Raw genomic sequence first — 17,640 nt, forward strand, 5'->3', positions numbered from 1 at the left:
TTGTTCGGGGGGGGGCACGACCTCCTTTGTTTCGGAAAACTTTTCGTAAACAAACTGTTTTCTCGCGCTGCTCCCCCCCCCGCCCCTTGGCGTTTTTCCCGCGCGAGCGATGTTGATTGGAACGCAGTGCGCCTGCGCCAAATTTTCCTCTCCTCCTCTCTCTGTGTGTTTACATTTTTTTGTGTTTGCAGGTTCAGACACGTGCGAGTATATAGGGGGTGGACGTTCAAACAGTTCGTTAATTGTTGCTTTTCGTGTTATCTTTTATTAAAAGTATACCATCAGAAGGATTATTTACAGTTGCAGGTTGGTGTTTGACGATGATCCACGTGCAATCGAGTGTAAACTGTCGGTGGTAGGAGAGGTGTGTATGTGAGTTTAACCATTTTTTGACAGCTCTGTACACTTACTGCAGCAAAAGCTGTTTTTGTTTTTCATTGAAGAAAACAGAAAAAAATAAAATGAGCGAGTTGTACGAAAAGTACAAGAGCCAGTTGAGCGGCAAGTGTACGACGTCGCAGCTGAAAAGCTTTGTCCAGGAAGCCGACACGAACGAGGTAAGTGCGTGTGGAAAGAAAGAGAGTACCTACGTTGTGTACAGAAAATAAGTACAAGTGTGCTTGTCGTGTCGTATAGCTCTGTGAGATGGTGATCTCTGTGCTGCACACCAATGAGGCACCAAAGATGCTGGACAAACTGATGCTGGGCTTTGCCGAGCAGAGCGGCAGGAGGAGCAACGACAAGAGGTTCAAGATTGTCAGCAGGGTCTTCGAGGCACTTGGCAAGGCTCGGGTCACCATTAAGCAAGCCGAGACCATTGTCAACAGAATTGTCGTCGACTTTCCTGTGTACGAGAGGACGCACCTGGTGAAACTGGTTGACTATTTTGTTGCTAGGATTCGCAATAATGATGATGATTTCATGAGGTACTTGAGCCTGTGGAATTCGATCTCTGCTGCAAGTGATTTTACCAACGTTTTTTGAGCGTGTTTTTTTTTATAGTTGGAAGGATGTGATACCTTTGCTTTTGGAGAGGCTCGAGGAGGAAAAGTCTATGGATCACAGAGGCACAAACGTCACGGGGAAAGAGTACAAAGCTATCATCATTCGCATTATCTATGAACTTGACTGGGATATAAAAATCTTGACTCCTCTGGCCAAGATGTTTGTGTGAGTGTCAACTCTGTAGTGTATTATTTGTTACGCATATGGGGCAGATATGATGATTGGATTTTTCATTTTACAGGGAAATTTCAACAGATATAAGGGACAAGGTGGACAAAAAAATAAGCGAGGCAATCATGAAAGCTTTCACGAGTAAACTGATGTTGGTGGAACCTGATGAACTGCCTCACTTGGCCAATCAATTGCTCAAACTAGCCTCTGAAAACAACAGTACTCTGTTGTTTGCCTCGTTGGGTAAATACTTTTCCCAAAATTACAATTCTGTTGCCGATGAGACAAACGACCAAGAAGACTCGGAATCGATAGGTATGTTGTTTTATTGATAAATTTACAAAATCACGTTTATTTTATTTTGAATTTATTCTCGCAGTATCCGGAAAAGTACCATTGAAAGAACTACAGGAGTGTGAAAGCAATGTGCTGTACTACATTTACGATTCAGCCGTCGATAACACCAAGGGATCTACCGAGTACATGCAGTGTCTCAAGTCCATTGTCAATGCGCCTGAGTACATATTGGAGTCTTTTGTGATGTCAGTGCTACTGCTCCTTTCGAACCTGTACGAGGATCAAGCTCTCCAAATCTTGAAAGCTGCATTCGCACGACAAGTCCAGGAGAAGGAAAACCAGGGCAACTGTGCTTGGTTACGACAAATATCGTCAAATGACAAAAAAATCATGGACACCTTTGACCATGTTATCGAAAACAGGTATCCACCAAATTCTCCCATCACACGAATGATGGTACGGGAGCAATGACCAAGTTACCTTGCATATTATTTTCCAACAGCAATAGAGATAGACCGCTAATACTCAAAGGTATGGTGGACTTTGCATTTGTGCTGTTGAGCATCGAGCGTAAAGCCGGTGCAGAGGAACATCCGCCATGGGAGTACGGATGCAAGATACTCCAAAAAATAGCGAAAAGGAGGGGCGACGCGGGCGGCACGATTCTTCAAACCCTCGTCGATAAGATCGTTTGTGCAGGCACGAACGTCGTCCAATACACAGGTAGGTGATCACAAACACTTGTGCTTGAAATTCATGATTAATCGTCGCTTCGTGTAATTTGCAGACTGTCTCGGATACATGTGCCGCAATCTCACGATGACTGTGATAGAGCACCGCGTGTGGATAAATTCCTTGATGGAGCAGCTCCTCGTGATCCCAGGCTTGGCCGCAGCGCAGGTTTTGCGAGCCATTTTGCCGTTAATGCGCATATCCGGCACCATTCGCGACAGTTTGATCATGATATTGCGAAAAGCACTGTATCGCAAGGGCACGGAAACGAGACGCATGGCCGTGCTCGGCTTCCTCCAGCTGCTCAAGAATCTCAAGCTGCAGTCCCTGACGCTGCTCAGCCAGTCGCAATCGCTGTCCTCCTCCAACATTGCCTCGTCGGCGTCGATTTTCACTCAAGTGAGTCGACAGTACTTTTTAAAATTGTATCCAATCGTTGTTTCTTTTTTTCATCCGTCGGTTTTATCAACTAGGCGTCTTGTGAGGGATCGCGCAGAGCTTCCTCGAATCCGTGGCACAACACGACATTGTGCCGCGAAATCCTGTCCATCCTCAGCAAGTGTTTTACGCACGAAATCGAAGTCCGATCTCACCTGTATCGAGGTACGTATTTCTTACAATCAAAACTACTGGTGGTTATTCTACTATGTATATGTATGTGTGCCGCTTGCAGAGCTCTACTTTGGCATCGTCAAAAACGAGGAGCTGACCGAGTACGTAATTGAGATGCTGCTCGAGCACTTCTCAAAGTATTACGAAAAGGACGAGGAGATCCTGCCGCCAGTTGTGTTCGAGAAGTGCTGCAACAGCCAAAACATCGAAGTCGTGCTCGAGGAGACTGCGGCGGATTTGGTGTTTGCTCTGCAAAAGATTTACCTCAAAGTGGCTTTGAAAGAATCGGTACACGTCGACAAGCTTGCCCACTTGCTCGAGTCGCTGTGCAAACGCATGGCTCGAACTGACGTGGAACACCTGGGCATCGTAAGTCAATCAAGTTGGGATTTTTCCAGTGATTCGTGGGATCGGGCAATTTTTATTTTTATATTCCAGGATGACGATGTTGACCTGCTAGACGGAATGCCGAAATCCCAGCTGAAGCTGCTCAACGTTAAACAAGCCCTCTCTATGTACGAGGCGCTTCTAGCTTTTCGCATCGGGTCGTGGTCGTCGGAGAGTGACTCCGAAGTGGGTTACAACGTGCTGGGCCTGTTCAAGGCGTACTCCAGGCTTTTGGAGTTTGCGCGAAAAATTGGGAAATCGAAGAAGGGCAAGGGCAAAAAGGACAAGGACAAGAATGACACGACGATGGCCGGCCTAGTGAAAAAAAGAGGACCAGTGGGCTTCAAGCCGCTCAACACAGTCATGGATCTCGAAACGATCACCAAGAGTATCGTTTTGTTGCTCAAGTTGGTTCATGCACCCATTGCTTTGCGTTTATCTGTTTTTCCAGTGATGTATTTCACGATGTCTTTTTTTTCCAGTCCTACCAACGCTCACGCTACAGAAGAGCAATCGAACGTGATCAGAGGCCGGTACGAGTTCTACGAGTACATCTATCATACCTGCTTGCAACTGCTCCAAAGCATCAAAGTTATGAACGATCACGAATTGACCGGCTACTTGGAGATTAACAAAAAAAATTTGTTCACCATCGGACAGTAGGTCTCGCACTTTTTTCATTACAAGAGATATTAAATTTTCACCAAACGCTTTCTGTTAACAGGACCCTGTTCAAGTTCCTATTACCAAATTTCGAGGAAACCACAGCTTTGAACGTAAGTGCCATGGAGTTGGGATTTGAGTGCTTCAAGGAGTGCTGCGACATCATGTGCACAGTCTATTCTAAGAAACTGCCGCTTTTCCTCGAGTCTTTGTGTAAGTTTTATTCATTGCACAAAATAAACTGTAATTTCGTTCATATTATGTACTACAAATAATTGAATGGCACTCAGGTGGCGTGAAAGAATCTCAAGGACTTACTCTCCAGTTGAAAAGTATTATTACGTCGCTCAAAGATGTTTTCCTAAAGACACTAGAAATGGAAGAAACGGAAGAGTTGAAATTTGTAAAAATGTCTGTTCTCTTGATCGAGATAATCTCCAAATTTGTTAAGAAAATTACGTTCAGCGATTTAAAGGACGACGAAGTATAACAAAGTTTTGTCATCGTCAAAATTGAATGATGCAAAATGATTATTTCTACTGTTTTATTTTTAGCTGTTTGACTGGCTTCTCGAAATAGCCAAAACCAAAGAAAACCTCGATATACAGATAGCTTCCATCGTCCTGCAGTTGATCCTCTTGATCCAAGAGCGAAGCGTAGAGGAATCCGAAGTACTCCATGATTTTTGTTCCGAATTTGTCTGTGTGTTGGGCAGAAACGACAAGGTGATTACTCGCATCGTCAATGTTTATTCAACATTTACGACTTTTAAAATTATCACCTCTTATTTTCATTTTAGACTGAAGTTACTGCAACGCGAACTTACAATATGATAAACGAAGACAGCGTCATCGTAGCTTATATTGCCACAAACAAATTGCTCGCATCAAAGTTGCAAAATCTTACCTTTTTACTTGGAAGATTGAATGCGGAATACACAGCATCGATTAGTTTTGCAATAAACAGTGAATCAGGTAAATAAAACTATGCAATAATCATAAATAAATTGAAATTTGAGCAACATGATGTAATGGTATAGATCAAACGAGGCTGAAAGAGAAAGAGCGGAATTTGTGTCGTCAGTTTACAATGGTACTGAATGCATTTGAAATTCTGGTTAACGCAAAACTCGACCCGGGCCCAGCTACCGATGCTGTTTTCAAAAACTTAAAAAGCGTTTACAATCTGGCCTCTTCTTTAGCCAAATATTTCCGGAAAAAGTCAACAGCTAATAATCCAGCCTTCCAATCTGTCAAGTATGAAGCATCAATTTCTCAATCTTTTGCATTTTAAGGTTTAAAACAATCATTTCTCTCTACACAGGTTTGCTAGCGTGGTCCAAGGAGCTAGTAGTGCCTTAAAAGAGGCGACATCAAACTTGATAACTTATGTTGAGGTAAGACAAAAAGAAATATATTTACTAAGGTTTTTGCTACATTATTGCATGTTATTCTAGTCGGTACAAAAATGCGGAAAATCTAGTGATGCACAAGTCCAGCGAAACAAAATTCTAAAGGAAATGGCATTCGTACCTGGAGTCATGCAAGCCATGGATATGTTTGACAAGGAAATAGTTTTGCTGTCAAAGAAGACTAATGTAAGTAAAGTGATACGTTGTTTTTTGTTGTGCTTGTTATCATTCTTGATTTTGTCACGCAAATTTTATTTGAAGGTGGATTTAACGAAATTCACGAAATTCAATGCTGTACGTGACTTCAGAATCGCAAGCAGTCAGCTTATGAGAAATTTAGAAGAAATGAATGTCAGTCTAGTTAGTAACATTGCTCATAAATACGAAACCAAAACGTCACCACAAGTTATTTGTTATTCACGTTTATTAATTTGTTGTAGGTAATAACGCAGACGGCACATAACAGAGAAAACAGTGGTGGAGAAGAACAAGAAGAGGACGAAGAAGAAGAGGAAGTAGAGGAAGAAGATAGTGGTGAAAGTCGTCCCAAGAAACGACGCATTTGAAAATGTTCCTCTCAAATTTAAGTTACGATATTTTGTTGTCAAAAATGTATTGTTTACGACTTTTTAAAAAATGTCCTCATTGATTTATTGTTTCTAACGCCTAGTGTCATACTAGTATGTTATTTATTGTACGTGTTTTTTTTTTTATTTGCACAACTCAATGATTCTCATTTTTTGACACAAATGTGATAAACCACAGCCTGTAAATACCTAAGAAGTTATTGCGAGAAAATTTGTTATTTTTTTACTTTTCTAATAAAAAAAACTCTACTATTTTTGTAATTTTAGTACAAAAAAACAATCATCCACCTAATTAAGCAGTTAAATCCCTTGACGTATTTTAATCACTGTTTCTGTTTTTTTTTTTTTTTTTTTTTTACACAATATGAAGAAAAAGTTATTTTCAAGTGAACACAATGAAATCAAAAAAAGCTCATGCAATCATTCGAAGATAACGTTAGCACGGTTAGGGGGTGCTGAAGCTGCTGCAGGGGTCCTGAATATAGAGCGGGGGGTAGCAGAGGGTCTTTCAATTAATGATAGTAAGGGATGAGGGAGACTCGGGAAGCTACGAGAAAAGTAATGGAAAATTTTGTTGGAATTTTATTTTGCGTAAAAAAGACGGAAACATTTGAAAAGAATAGAACATAAATAATAAAATAATGTATTTTAAATATTAGAAAGTGTGTTGAAGAAAATAAATAATTAAATTTGTTTGTCAATACATAGAACTTTTGACAAAAATGATAATAAATTTATTATTGAGTGAATTTTTACCCAATCATGAGAAGAGAGGAATTTAAAAAAAAAATGCAATAATAAGGCAGTCCATTGGCTTTTACCGTAGAATTGTAAAAATAAAAACAAAAAATATGATACACCAGAAAGTCACCCTCGTTCATCTTACCCTTACTTACCTGTGAGGTACGATCGGTGGGCTACTACACGTTTTTCAACTTAGAAAACCATTCAATCCGATCCGCATACGGGAGTGGACAAGCCAGTGCACACATTTCTGAAAATTAATGCTAGCTGACTCTACATATACTAACCAGACACTTTTTTCGCCACATGCGGGAGCGAACCGGAAATGCGGCGATCGGGTCAAGGACTCGTCGGGAGGGTTGGAAAAATGGATGCAACTCGTGCAAAAAAGTGATTCCTATTTTTGCATCAACTTTTCTTTTCGTTCGGTATTTTACAAACGATGATATTCACGAATTACATCGAAAACGGTGCTAACAGTGTACCACATGCCGCCACGCGGTCGGAGATGCAGTTACTGTCAGCATTGCCCAACCGGTAACCACGATAATAGAACGCTAGTATACCTATATGTGGCAAGGCAAGATGTATATATACTTACCAATGAGATCAAGCATCGACGACCAATCAAATCGCGTTTTACAACAGTGACGCATCACTTTTTTCAGAAGATTCGGGAGTGTATCTTTCCGGTGAGTGAGAGGCACTTAAAATTTCTTTTTTAACTAAACCAGTTGTTTGACATATTATGAGTACTGTTTTACTTACTTTTATATTATTCAATAAGCATACCACACTACAAAAGGAGCACAGAATTTCGTTAATTTTTTTCGTCTTCCTAAATGTATACACATTCGCTCTTAATCTTACTCTTAAAACATTTATGTTACTACTAATTATACAAATGTTTTTTTTAAGCTAATTTTCAGTTTGAATGTCATGTCATCATGTGAATGTTTAGTTATTGATTAATGTCAAACTTAACAATACTCTCGACCTGTTTTAACCCATCAATCTTTTAAAGTGGAATGGAATTGAAAAGAACATGATTTTATTCCATCATTAAATAACGAAAATCAATTATTTTCATGAACAATTAGTCATACTTCATAGCAATTTTAATCAGGCACTCAAAATTTTATGTAAATTGATATCAAATAATAAGTATTATCAGCGATAGGTTTTAATTAATTATAGTTCGTCACAGTTATTATTTCTTTTACTTTCCAAGATGACATCTATGACAAAAATATAAAAAAATAAAAAATAACTACTAATGGATAAAAATTTCTAAATTTTATTCTTAGTCTCAAATTTGAACTTCATTATTTATTAGTATTTGTTTTTATTTTACTTACTAGTTATTCTGAGATAATTCATTCAGATTGGAAAGGGGAAACAAAGTTTCGATCATTTTAAAAAATTTTTGGCAACTAAATAGCTTTAAGACAAAACTGTAGTGCAGCAATATTTTATCGAATCCAAACTCAAAAACCAAAATACTTATAAAAAAACTGATTTTTTTATTTTTATGAGTTATTCTCTGATCTTAATCAAGCAAACATTAAAAAAGTGAATTTAACAATCCCTTGGCATAATCAAATGAAAATAAATACATCACCGCAATCTGTTTACTTTTTATCCCACGATTTGCATAAACTTTAATATAATTGTTCAAGTGCTTTGCATATTAATCATAAACATTGAATATCATTGGACTCATAAGTTCAGAACTTAAATAAGATAACGAAATAATTGATTTGAATACCAAAAGTTCGACAATTTATTGATACAAATTATACTTTTATATTTAACAATTATCTTGTTTAAAAATTAAAGTTTTGCTTAAGTAAATTATTTTCTTTTAAAGAGTACAGCCATAAGTGCCATTTTCGCGAATGAGTCATTATATTCAAGAGCTTCGAAGATAAAATATCAGTTCCGATAAAAAAAATTTTTTTTTTTTTTCAACAAGCTTTTTTCAAACTATTTTGGCCTAATTTTTTCTTTCGTTTCTGTGTAAAAAAATCTCAAAGTTCGAAAACTTGAAAAAATAGGTTTATTTTCACAAACTGTACTCATTTTTAAGTCAACAACTCCTGGTTTCAAAGAAAAATGATAAAAATTTCTTATTTATTTTTTGCCGAGAGAACGTAAGTATGATATTTTTTGTTAAAATTAAAAGATAATACCCGTATTAAAATTGCAGGTCAGACTAAGGTGTTTTATTAAACGTGACAGAAATATTCACTTTTTATTGTAAAAATAGAACCCAATTTAAAATTTTATTTTTAGTTTTGTTTACGATAATTTATAAATTTTGATTATTTAATTTAATTTTGTTTATAATTATAATTTGATTACACTTTATTTTATTTTGTTTATAAAAAAATAAAAGAGAAAAGATGAACATTTTATAGTGTTAATAATATGAAATATGCAAAGTTGTAAGAAACGTAACGGAAGCCCTCGAAACCCGAAAGGGACGGAGTGTGAAATAAATAAATAAAAATAGTACCTAATTTTTTACTCGTTAAATATTTTTTTTAAATTTCTTTGTTAATTCTATGCAAAATCTTTTCTGTAGTCCAACCTTTAAAGAATAGAAATCGAACAAAAAAGAAAATTTTTTGAAGATTTTTACTAAGTTCATTTTTATAGTTATTGATATTCAAGCATATAATATGCATGGTTAAGAAAAAAACTTTCAACACTTAAGATACCTTTTTTTCGTATAGAATCAATTCCTTTATTATTAAATGTCAACAATCTACTTAATTATTTATTACACATGTAGTGCTGACTTATTGCAGAACCCCCTCGAGTTTTTATTTTTGACGCTACTCTGATGTCAAGTAACGTGAAAACGTGTTTTGAATCAACAGACAATTTTATAGTCAAATAGTGCAAATCATTTTAGAATAATCCATGATACATACTTTATTATCATTTTATTCGGACATGAGCATGGTTACTCTTGTCAACATTAGTGAAATATCAATTTTTGCTAAAAGTGTAATGCATTATATATGCTAAAAAAATTTTTTTAAAATACTATTTATAACACAGTATATGTTTAAACATTTTCTCCCACAAGGAATGCATTCCAATTTAATATGAAAAATAATGAAGAAAAAAAAAGAGTAAAAGTACTTGACTTTTTTTTTTTTAAGTTATACTTCTACACAAGAAAAAATTTTTTTTAAATATTATACTGTAAATAGTGATGAACAAAAAAATTAAAAAAGAAAAAAGAATCACCTTATTCATAAAAAATAATTTTTTTTTTTTTTCAAAGTCTGGTTACATTAATTCACTTTACTTAAGCACCTTCACAATAAAATCTTTTAGTTGCTTTGAAGTTTACAATGGCAACGATAATATTAAAATGTTGACTAAATTGGTTATAAACAATAAAATATCGTGCGATCCTAGTATTGAACTACCTTAGGGTGATCGCTTGAAAAACTGTGGCATCAATATTTGTTCATAACTTAGCCATAAAATATAAAAACATGAAAAAACATACCCTATTATATAATATTAAGACTAAGTTTGAACACGCTAATCAAGCCTAATTTTGTTAAAAAGATTTTTCACTTTTAAATGTTGTTTTTACAAAAATTAACTCCTTTTTTTTTTGTTGCGACAAAAAGACACATCAATGTATATGACCACGAAAATAATTTTGATGTAAAATAATTGTATGTGTGTATTTTTTCAAGTAGTTGGAATATTTAAAATAATATGGTTTTTAAAAAATAATTCATACAGTCTCACATGGCATCATGCTTTAGCGCCTGCGTGTACGCTACCACTGTTACCTCCATCTTTGCCCAACAAACATCAGGCAAGTCAGCTCAAACTAGACTACTTAACAGTACCCATACCGTCATATACATATATGGTATAGGTATACTAATACAATATTGTGTACGATTATGACCATACAGTCAATAATATAGAACACTACCGTTGCCGTAGTAGTTCACAATAACTTATTTAAATCCTCACCAGGTACAGCAAACAGCGGAATCAACATTGACTCGACGATCGATAACGATCCAATACATCGCATCCAATAATACGCTAAATCGATGAATCTCGCGGACTCTCTCCCTTTCCACACCACATTTATAATATCACACTTCATCAGATATACTTAAAAACCATGTAACTCGGTTCTTCAATTCTCATTTGAATTTTGAGCAATTTAAGAACAGAATATCATCTATACTTAAATAATACAATATAATGTACAAAATTAGACCGCCTCCAGTGTACAGAAATTACAATTAATTAATAATTACTTTCTTAGTGCTTGCCTTTTCATAAAATACTTTCTTTAAATTATAATTGTATTTCAGGTAACTTATGACATATACAATTACACAACATTACACATAAATACACAACATTTGTATAAAAAATGTATCTAATTAAGACTAATCCAATTGATACATTAAAAACAAAAAGACATAAAAAAATTATGTATCACATTTAAGAAGTGTCACGTAAAAATGTGTATTTTCATTATGTTGCGTGCATTTCGGAAGACATGATACGTCTCGAAATATGTAGAAGCTATAAAATATAATGATTTACTTTACCTACTTCAGTTTTGTGATGTAATTGAAAAACAAACAATTCAAGTACCGTTTTATTATACTTATGTACCATGGTTTTATGACATTATTATTATTCTTTTTTTTTTTTTTTTTTTTTGAAATTTTCAAAATTTTTAATGATGACTGCATGTTAAAAAAAAAAAAAAAATTGTTTTTAAAGTTTTTCTTGCATTGTCAGTACAGTGACATTCCACGCAGTTTTCTGTCGCATATCTTATTTGAAATTATAAATGGAGAGACAATGCGAGAGAGAAGAACATTTCTTTGATATCTCTTTAAATCCGTGACCATGCTCTAGCTAACTCTAAATATTTAATTGTTTTTGCACTACGAAAACTGTGAAATACTCTGGACGAATCGTCATGCTAAAAAAAAAAGCAAAGGTTTACATAATCCTACTTATACCGTTACATGCATAGGTATGTAGTAAGTACAAATAATACAATATATGATAGTATTTACGGGACAGCGGTGCTGAAAATTTTCTAAAACTTTTTAAATTTCGTGCGTAACGAATCAATGTCCGGCCAGTGTACATCTAATTATCGATGACAAACCGAAGAGATAACGATAGAAACGATGTGGGAGGGGGGGGGGAAGAGAGAAAAACAGAGGCTTCGTCAACGCATAGCCAAGGCGTTGTTACTTTCAAAAATATCAGCGAACACATACCTTCTCGGTGGCTCGATTATAGAAATGCAGTTCCGCCGATCTCCGGAGTTAAGCATCATTTGCTGCGGTTAGTACTTGGATGGGTGACCGTTCGGTGCTCTTCGTTTCGCCCGTGATGTGTTCGTTTCGAGGACCGGTTAACTGTATCTCTGTCGTCTTGACCAGCTTGAAGGTGCAGGAGTTAGTAATCCTTGTGTCTATACGTAGACACTTGGACCTAACTCTTGCCGACTTTTGTTTTTTTTTTCTTTATTTTTACTTTAAGAGAATGTTTATCAATTTTCTTGGCATTAAATTCTTTTTTTTTACGCATATTAAGCGAATTAATAAGCATACAAATTAACGTTTGACAGTTAGGTATATACGTATTTATTAAACGAGTACGGACCAACTGAGAAACGCCACAGGTGTGACATTATCAGTGGGTAATAAAAACATGGTATATGGCTTCTTTTTTTTTAAGGAAATATGGTCCTGATTTGTTTAGTGTAGTTAAATTTAAAAAAAAAACTTCTCTCCAGCTGGTTGGGGAAAACAAGCCTTGACGCATGCTTTTTTAAATTTTGCACGTTAGGTGTATTATTTGCGAAATATTTTATAGGTTTAGCTCTTTCTGGTTCTTATATTTTTGTAAAATTTTCTAATCTAACATTTTTTAAAAACATATATTAATTTATTTGTAAAAGTAGCGACACATGTTGGTAGTACATCATGAATAATTTTTTCCTCGATATCTCACACAAAGACGTGTTACATCGAATAGTGACAAGAAATTTTATTTTTCTTGATACATCGTCAGCCTCACGAAGTTGTCGGATAACAATTCAAAATCGGTCAAGTTTTTTCTCGTTTTTTAGGCGCAACATATACAGTTTGTATGGCACTCGTAGTTCTATATTGTCTTATACTCATACATAAAAAAGTTACTTACCAATAATGATTTAGCCAAGTACTACATAAGAAATATACATTAAATAGATAAAAAGAATTACCTCACGTTTTTAGGCACGACTGATTCACACAAGCGCCCTGTATTTTTGCCAGAGTAAAAAATGTAACCGCCACTTATAAAGACATGTAAATCAACTATCTGAAAAGATGGTGCTTACATTTGGTTTGTAGTTTCATGTTCATACCAAAACCCGACAGTTTAAAATTTCGTCGAAGGGAAAAATGTTACCAGCCCCAGGATTTGCACAATTCTGATAAATTAAAGTTATTTTTTTTCAGAACCATCTTCATGTTTGAAAAATTAAAAACATTGAAAAACATTAATTAAATCATTTTTTTGCTATATCTTTTAGTTTGTATTAATGGTGTGTGTTACTGTATAAGTAGTAAGAAAAAATGCAAGTCTCATCGAAGTATAACTTTTTTATATCTTTAACTTTTATTCAAATTACAATCCTGATGTATACGTAAAGGCAATAAATATATAAAAATAATTTTAAAATTTATTTCTCGAGAGTATAGTAAAAAGTTGACATAATTACATCAAGTTGTGAATACTACAGTTGTAGATCTCAAAAAAATACAAACTTTTAAAATTTTTGTATATTGTTTAAAAACTATTTTGATGCTCTGAAAAATAAAGGAAGTACTTTAGCAGGTCAAAAAATCAGTATTTTTGGCCACAGCTTATGTTTTAAATTTATGTATGGCCGCGGAAAATTTAAGATCCTGTGTTACATTTCGCAGAATACATATTTGAATTCAAAATGTGATTTTTACGGTCTGGACATTGATAATTCACACCTCGATTCACACAAATAGCCAAAAACCGAAGTAATAGTGCTCATATTGAATATAAAAAAAAATTTGTTTAAACTTTTACGATTATGATTATACTTTTCGTTTAGGTAAGAGTTTTTTTTTTAATGCACTACGTGGTACGGTTACATGGTATACTTAAGCTTATAGAACTTCTTCGCCTCGTACACATAGACGGCGGCGTGGTCAGAGTTAAAAACTCGCACGTCGCCTTGTGTTTTGCCTTTTCTTCCAAGCCTCTTGTGTAGCAGTTCGCTTTTTTTTTTTTTTTTTTCTATAGATAATGTGGTTTCAAGTAAATATTAAAAAGTAAGTATCAAACAAAACTTTTTGTTTAACGCTAATTAAAATTTAAGATTGAAAATGACTATAACAGAGAAACTATGCAATAATTATACAATCCCAATATATCATTGATTAACTGTCGTTATTTTTAATATTAAATTTAAAAAAATATCAGTTACTATAAATACACAAATTATTGCACAGTTAACTAGTTGCAAGTGCATACTAAAAAATGTGATCAGATATTTAACACTTTATTTGTAAAATCACATATGTTAATTATAAGAAATCACTATGCTTAAAAATTTATCCAGGAGCAGAGGGATAAGATCTGATTTCACGTAAATAAAGAGGAAAAAAATGTTTATACATCCAAGTATGGAATGAAAATATTCACATAGTTGTTGCGCGCTTTTTAGGTAAGTCATTCGATAAAAAACGGCATATTTCAAAAGCTGATGTGGACAAAGACTCTTATTTAAGTTTATTCTTCCTTGGTAGGTGGGTAGGACAACTATAATTTTTTTATTAATAAAAAAAGTACCTTGTGCTTGCTCTGTTTGAGTGCAGGAGAGTTAGTTTTTTTAAAAAGGTCCTCTGTCCACTTTTTTGACGGAAAAATTACTAACAAATCGCAGAAATAGCTATATATTTTGGCAATTTCTCCGCCATTTTAACAAAACAGCTTTTTTACATTTTTGCAAATAGTGACAAAACTCAAAAAACATTTTTAACAAAATTTTTACCAGAGAGAGAAAAGTATTACACAAATACCTACAGTTTGAGCTCAACAAAAGTTTATAAGACCATTTGAGTAGCTGTAATTAAATGCAAAAAAATGGCCATTTTAAGCGTTTTTTATTTTTTATGAAAAAAGTTGTAGACCGATTGAGACGCATAACACCTCGTATTGTTTCTTTTTTTTAACGCTTCTACATACTATTATTTGTTTGTGCCAATTAATTTTTTCTCCCCACCGAAAATGGCAAAGAACGTGGTTTACGGACTTTTTTGACCTTCATCCCCGTATGTTCTGTTATAATTTACTTTGCCAAAATGTACTTAGCTATTTCTGCTATTTTTTTCTAATTATCACGTCATGAAAGTGGACGAAGGATGTTATCAATAAATTAACTAACTCGCCTGCACTGTATTGCCCATGAGGTACGAGTTCTCTTTTTTCTGCTGAAGATGCAGTGAACGTCCAAAAATAAAAAAATAAAAACAGAAAAAAAAACGATTAACTTTTTTTATTGACAAAATAATTATGGAGTTATAATTAAAGTTCGCTGTGAGTAAATTAATATTTCTAACAGTACTAGTTATGGTTATCGTGTTTTGCACGATCTGAGTTATTGTGATTACTTTTATCCAGTGAGCATACCACACTTCTACAGAAAAACACAATGTCTTTGGGTAATAAAATTGGGTCACAAAGTACAACGCTTATTATATTGACTACTTTTACTGATTATATTTTGTATTTCTCTTACTGAGATTATTGCTTAACTTATTTAAAATTTTTCTTCATCCATGACGGACTTTATTTCATAGAATGCTTGTACTAACTTTAATATTATACATGCGTAAGGTTGTTATTTACGTGGCTATTTTTAATGGGCTACAAAGCATGTAGTGGTTGTGTCAGTAATTGAATCATGTTTGAGATGTTTTTTTTTGTGCTCTCATAACTAGTTGAGCATATTTTTTTTCGTTTACTAATTCGAGACTTGTGTATTTGTTTCATACTCGTAGTTTTGTAGATGAAATTTTGAATTGAAAGTCATCCGTAAATAATTGACCTCCGCTCGATAGAGTTGGAGATCTAATCCCTGAGGTCGAAACCTAATAAGGATACGGCTTCGGGGGAATCTCGAGAGTATTTCATCGGCTACTCTCAAGAGGGTGCACGGCTGAACAGCTGACGATTCTGAACCACAGAGGGATGAACTTATGAGAATGATCACCCTTCGACTATAAATCTTTAGTCAGCGATGTTCGTAGAACAAGCGTTTCGCATACACGTACGCTTATGGATTTATATATTAAATAATTTTCATAAATCGTAATATCTAACGGTTCAGCTAAATGCTCTTTTACAAGATTCAAGAAACTTTTAAATTTATCTAACTATGACTAGTTAAATTGATACATTTTAAAAAATATAAGAACATTCTGTACAACATTTTTGAAGTGTCACGCAGAAACGAGTGTTTTCATTAAGTTACGTGTATTTCAGAAGACATGATACGTCTCGAAACATGCGGAAGCTATATAATATTGTACTTTAATGAACTACTTCAGTTTTACAATGTAATTGAAAAACAAACAATGCAATTTATTTTAAAGATACCATTTTATTATACTTATGTCCCATGTTTCTATGACATTATTTATTTTTATTTTTTTTTTTTTCAATAAAATACTTAGATTTTTAATAGTGATTACATGTTTGAAAAACAAAAATTACTTTTTAAAGTTTTTTTGCTGTACATTTCATTATAAGTAGTCACATTCTTCAGTTTTCTGTCACTTATACCTTCTTTGAAATCATAAAATAATAGAGAGACAATGCAAGAGAGATAAACGTTCCATCTCGCATTCCATTGTCTGTCTCAATCCGTGATCATCCTCTCACTCTGTATATTTGCATGTTTTTTGCCCTAGTAAAACTGTGAAGTACTCTGGAATAATGGTCATGCTTAATAAATAACGAAGATTTCCATCATCAGTACCCATACCGTCATATACATATATGGTATAGGTATACTAATACAATATTGTGTACGATTATGACCATACAGTCAATAATATAGAACACTACCGTTGCCGTAGTAGTTCACAATAACTTATTTAAATCCTCACCAGGTACAGCAAACAGCGGAATCATTATTGACTCGACGATCGATAACGATCTAATACATCGCATCCAATAATACGCTATATCGATGAATCTCGCGGACTCTCTCCCTTTCCACACCACATTTATAATATCACACTTCATCAGATATACTTAAAAACCATGTAACTCGGTTCTTCAATTCTCATTTGAATTTTAAGCAATTTAAGAACAGAATATCATCTATACTATGAATTTTTCATTGTACAAAAGTGTTAAAAAATAAAAAAAAAAATAAAAAATGATGAGGTATACGATATTGTATACTTTTATTTGTGACATCACAATAAAGTAAACACTATCGTAAAAGTTAGACGAGGTGGGGTGCATGTCAGGTGCATAAATAAAATTTTAATATCATATCCGGCTATTTGTCATAGAATCGTCATATTATAAACTCGAAGCAACACAATTCTACCTCTATTTACACAAAATATGCAAATCCTTATTAAAATAAACATTTGTATGAATAAAAGCACTGGGTCATTTCAAGCAAATAATCGCTTTATGCATTCAGTGAAATTAAATACGTTTAAAAATAACATTATAAAATACCCCTTAAACGTTGTTCATTACATCGTGTGGAAAATAAAAAAAGTAAAGTGCAGTAAACTATTTTTTATTCAAGAGCAGAGAGGTATTTTTTAATTTTTTTTTTTTTTTTTTTTTTAATCTGGACATTTCGTACTGCACCAATTTATTCCGAAATTTGGTTCCATACGATAAAGAATTCACCAAAAAGACAACACCAGTTCATCATAATTAAATGTCCCTTCT

At 34.1% G+C, this 17,640-nt stretch overlaps 1 protein-coding gene across 2 annotated transcripts; it reads left to right on the top strand.

Annotated features, from left to right (window-relative positions):
- The first annotated feature begins 197 nt into the window (after window positions 1–197).
- FANCI (Fanconi anemia complementation group I) lies at window positions 198–6,146 on the top strand. Of its 2 annotated transcripts, XM_089597685.1 has the most exons (22): window positions 198–233; window positions 301–364; window positions 444–557; window positions 637–926; window positions 1,003–1,170; window positions 1,247–1,491; window positions 1,556–1,895; window positions 1,976–2,196; window positions 2,261–2,604; window positions 2,679–2,808; window positions 2,879–3,186; window positions 3,256–3,611; window positions 3,687–3,863; window positions 3,929–4,080; window positions 4,158–4,351; window positions 4,422–4,592; window positions 4,667–4,841; window positions 4,907–5,123; window positions 5,191–5,263; window positions 5,324–5,464; window positions 5,540–5,638; window positions 5,719–6,146. In XM_089597685.1, the coding sequence occupies exons 3-22, from the start codon at window positions 462–464 to the stop codon at window positions 5,842–5,844; spliced, it is 4,023 nt and encodes a 1,340-aa protein (XP_089453811.1). In that variant the 5' UTR covers window positions 198–233; window positions 301–364; window positions 444–461; the 3' UTR covers window positions 5,845–6,146. The 2 variants fall into 2 exon arrangements, with proteins under 2 accessions (XP_089453811.1, XP_089453810.1); XM_089597684.1 differs by having other exon boundaries at window positions 211–557; window positions 5,540–5,629.
- Window positions 6,147–17,640: the final 11,494 nt, after the last annotated feature.

Source organism: Copidosoma floridanum, unplaced genomic scaffold (genome assembly GCF_036245765.1).
Source record: "Copidosoma floridanum isolate Cflo_tuat_1 unplaced genomic scaffold, Cflo_Japanese_pri ptg000035l, whole genome shotgun sequence".
NCBI lineage: Eukaryota > Metazoa > Arthropoda > Insecta > Hymenoptera > Encyrtidae > Copidosoma > Copidosoma floridanum.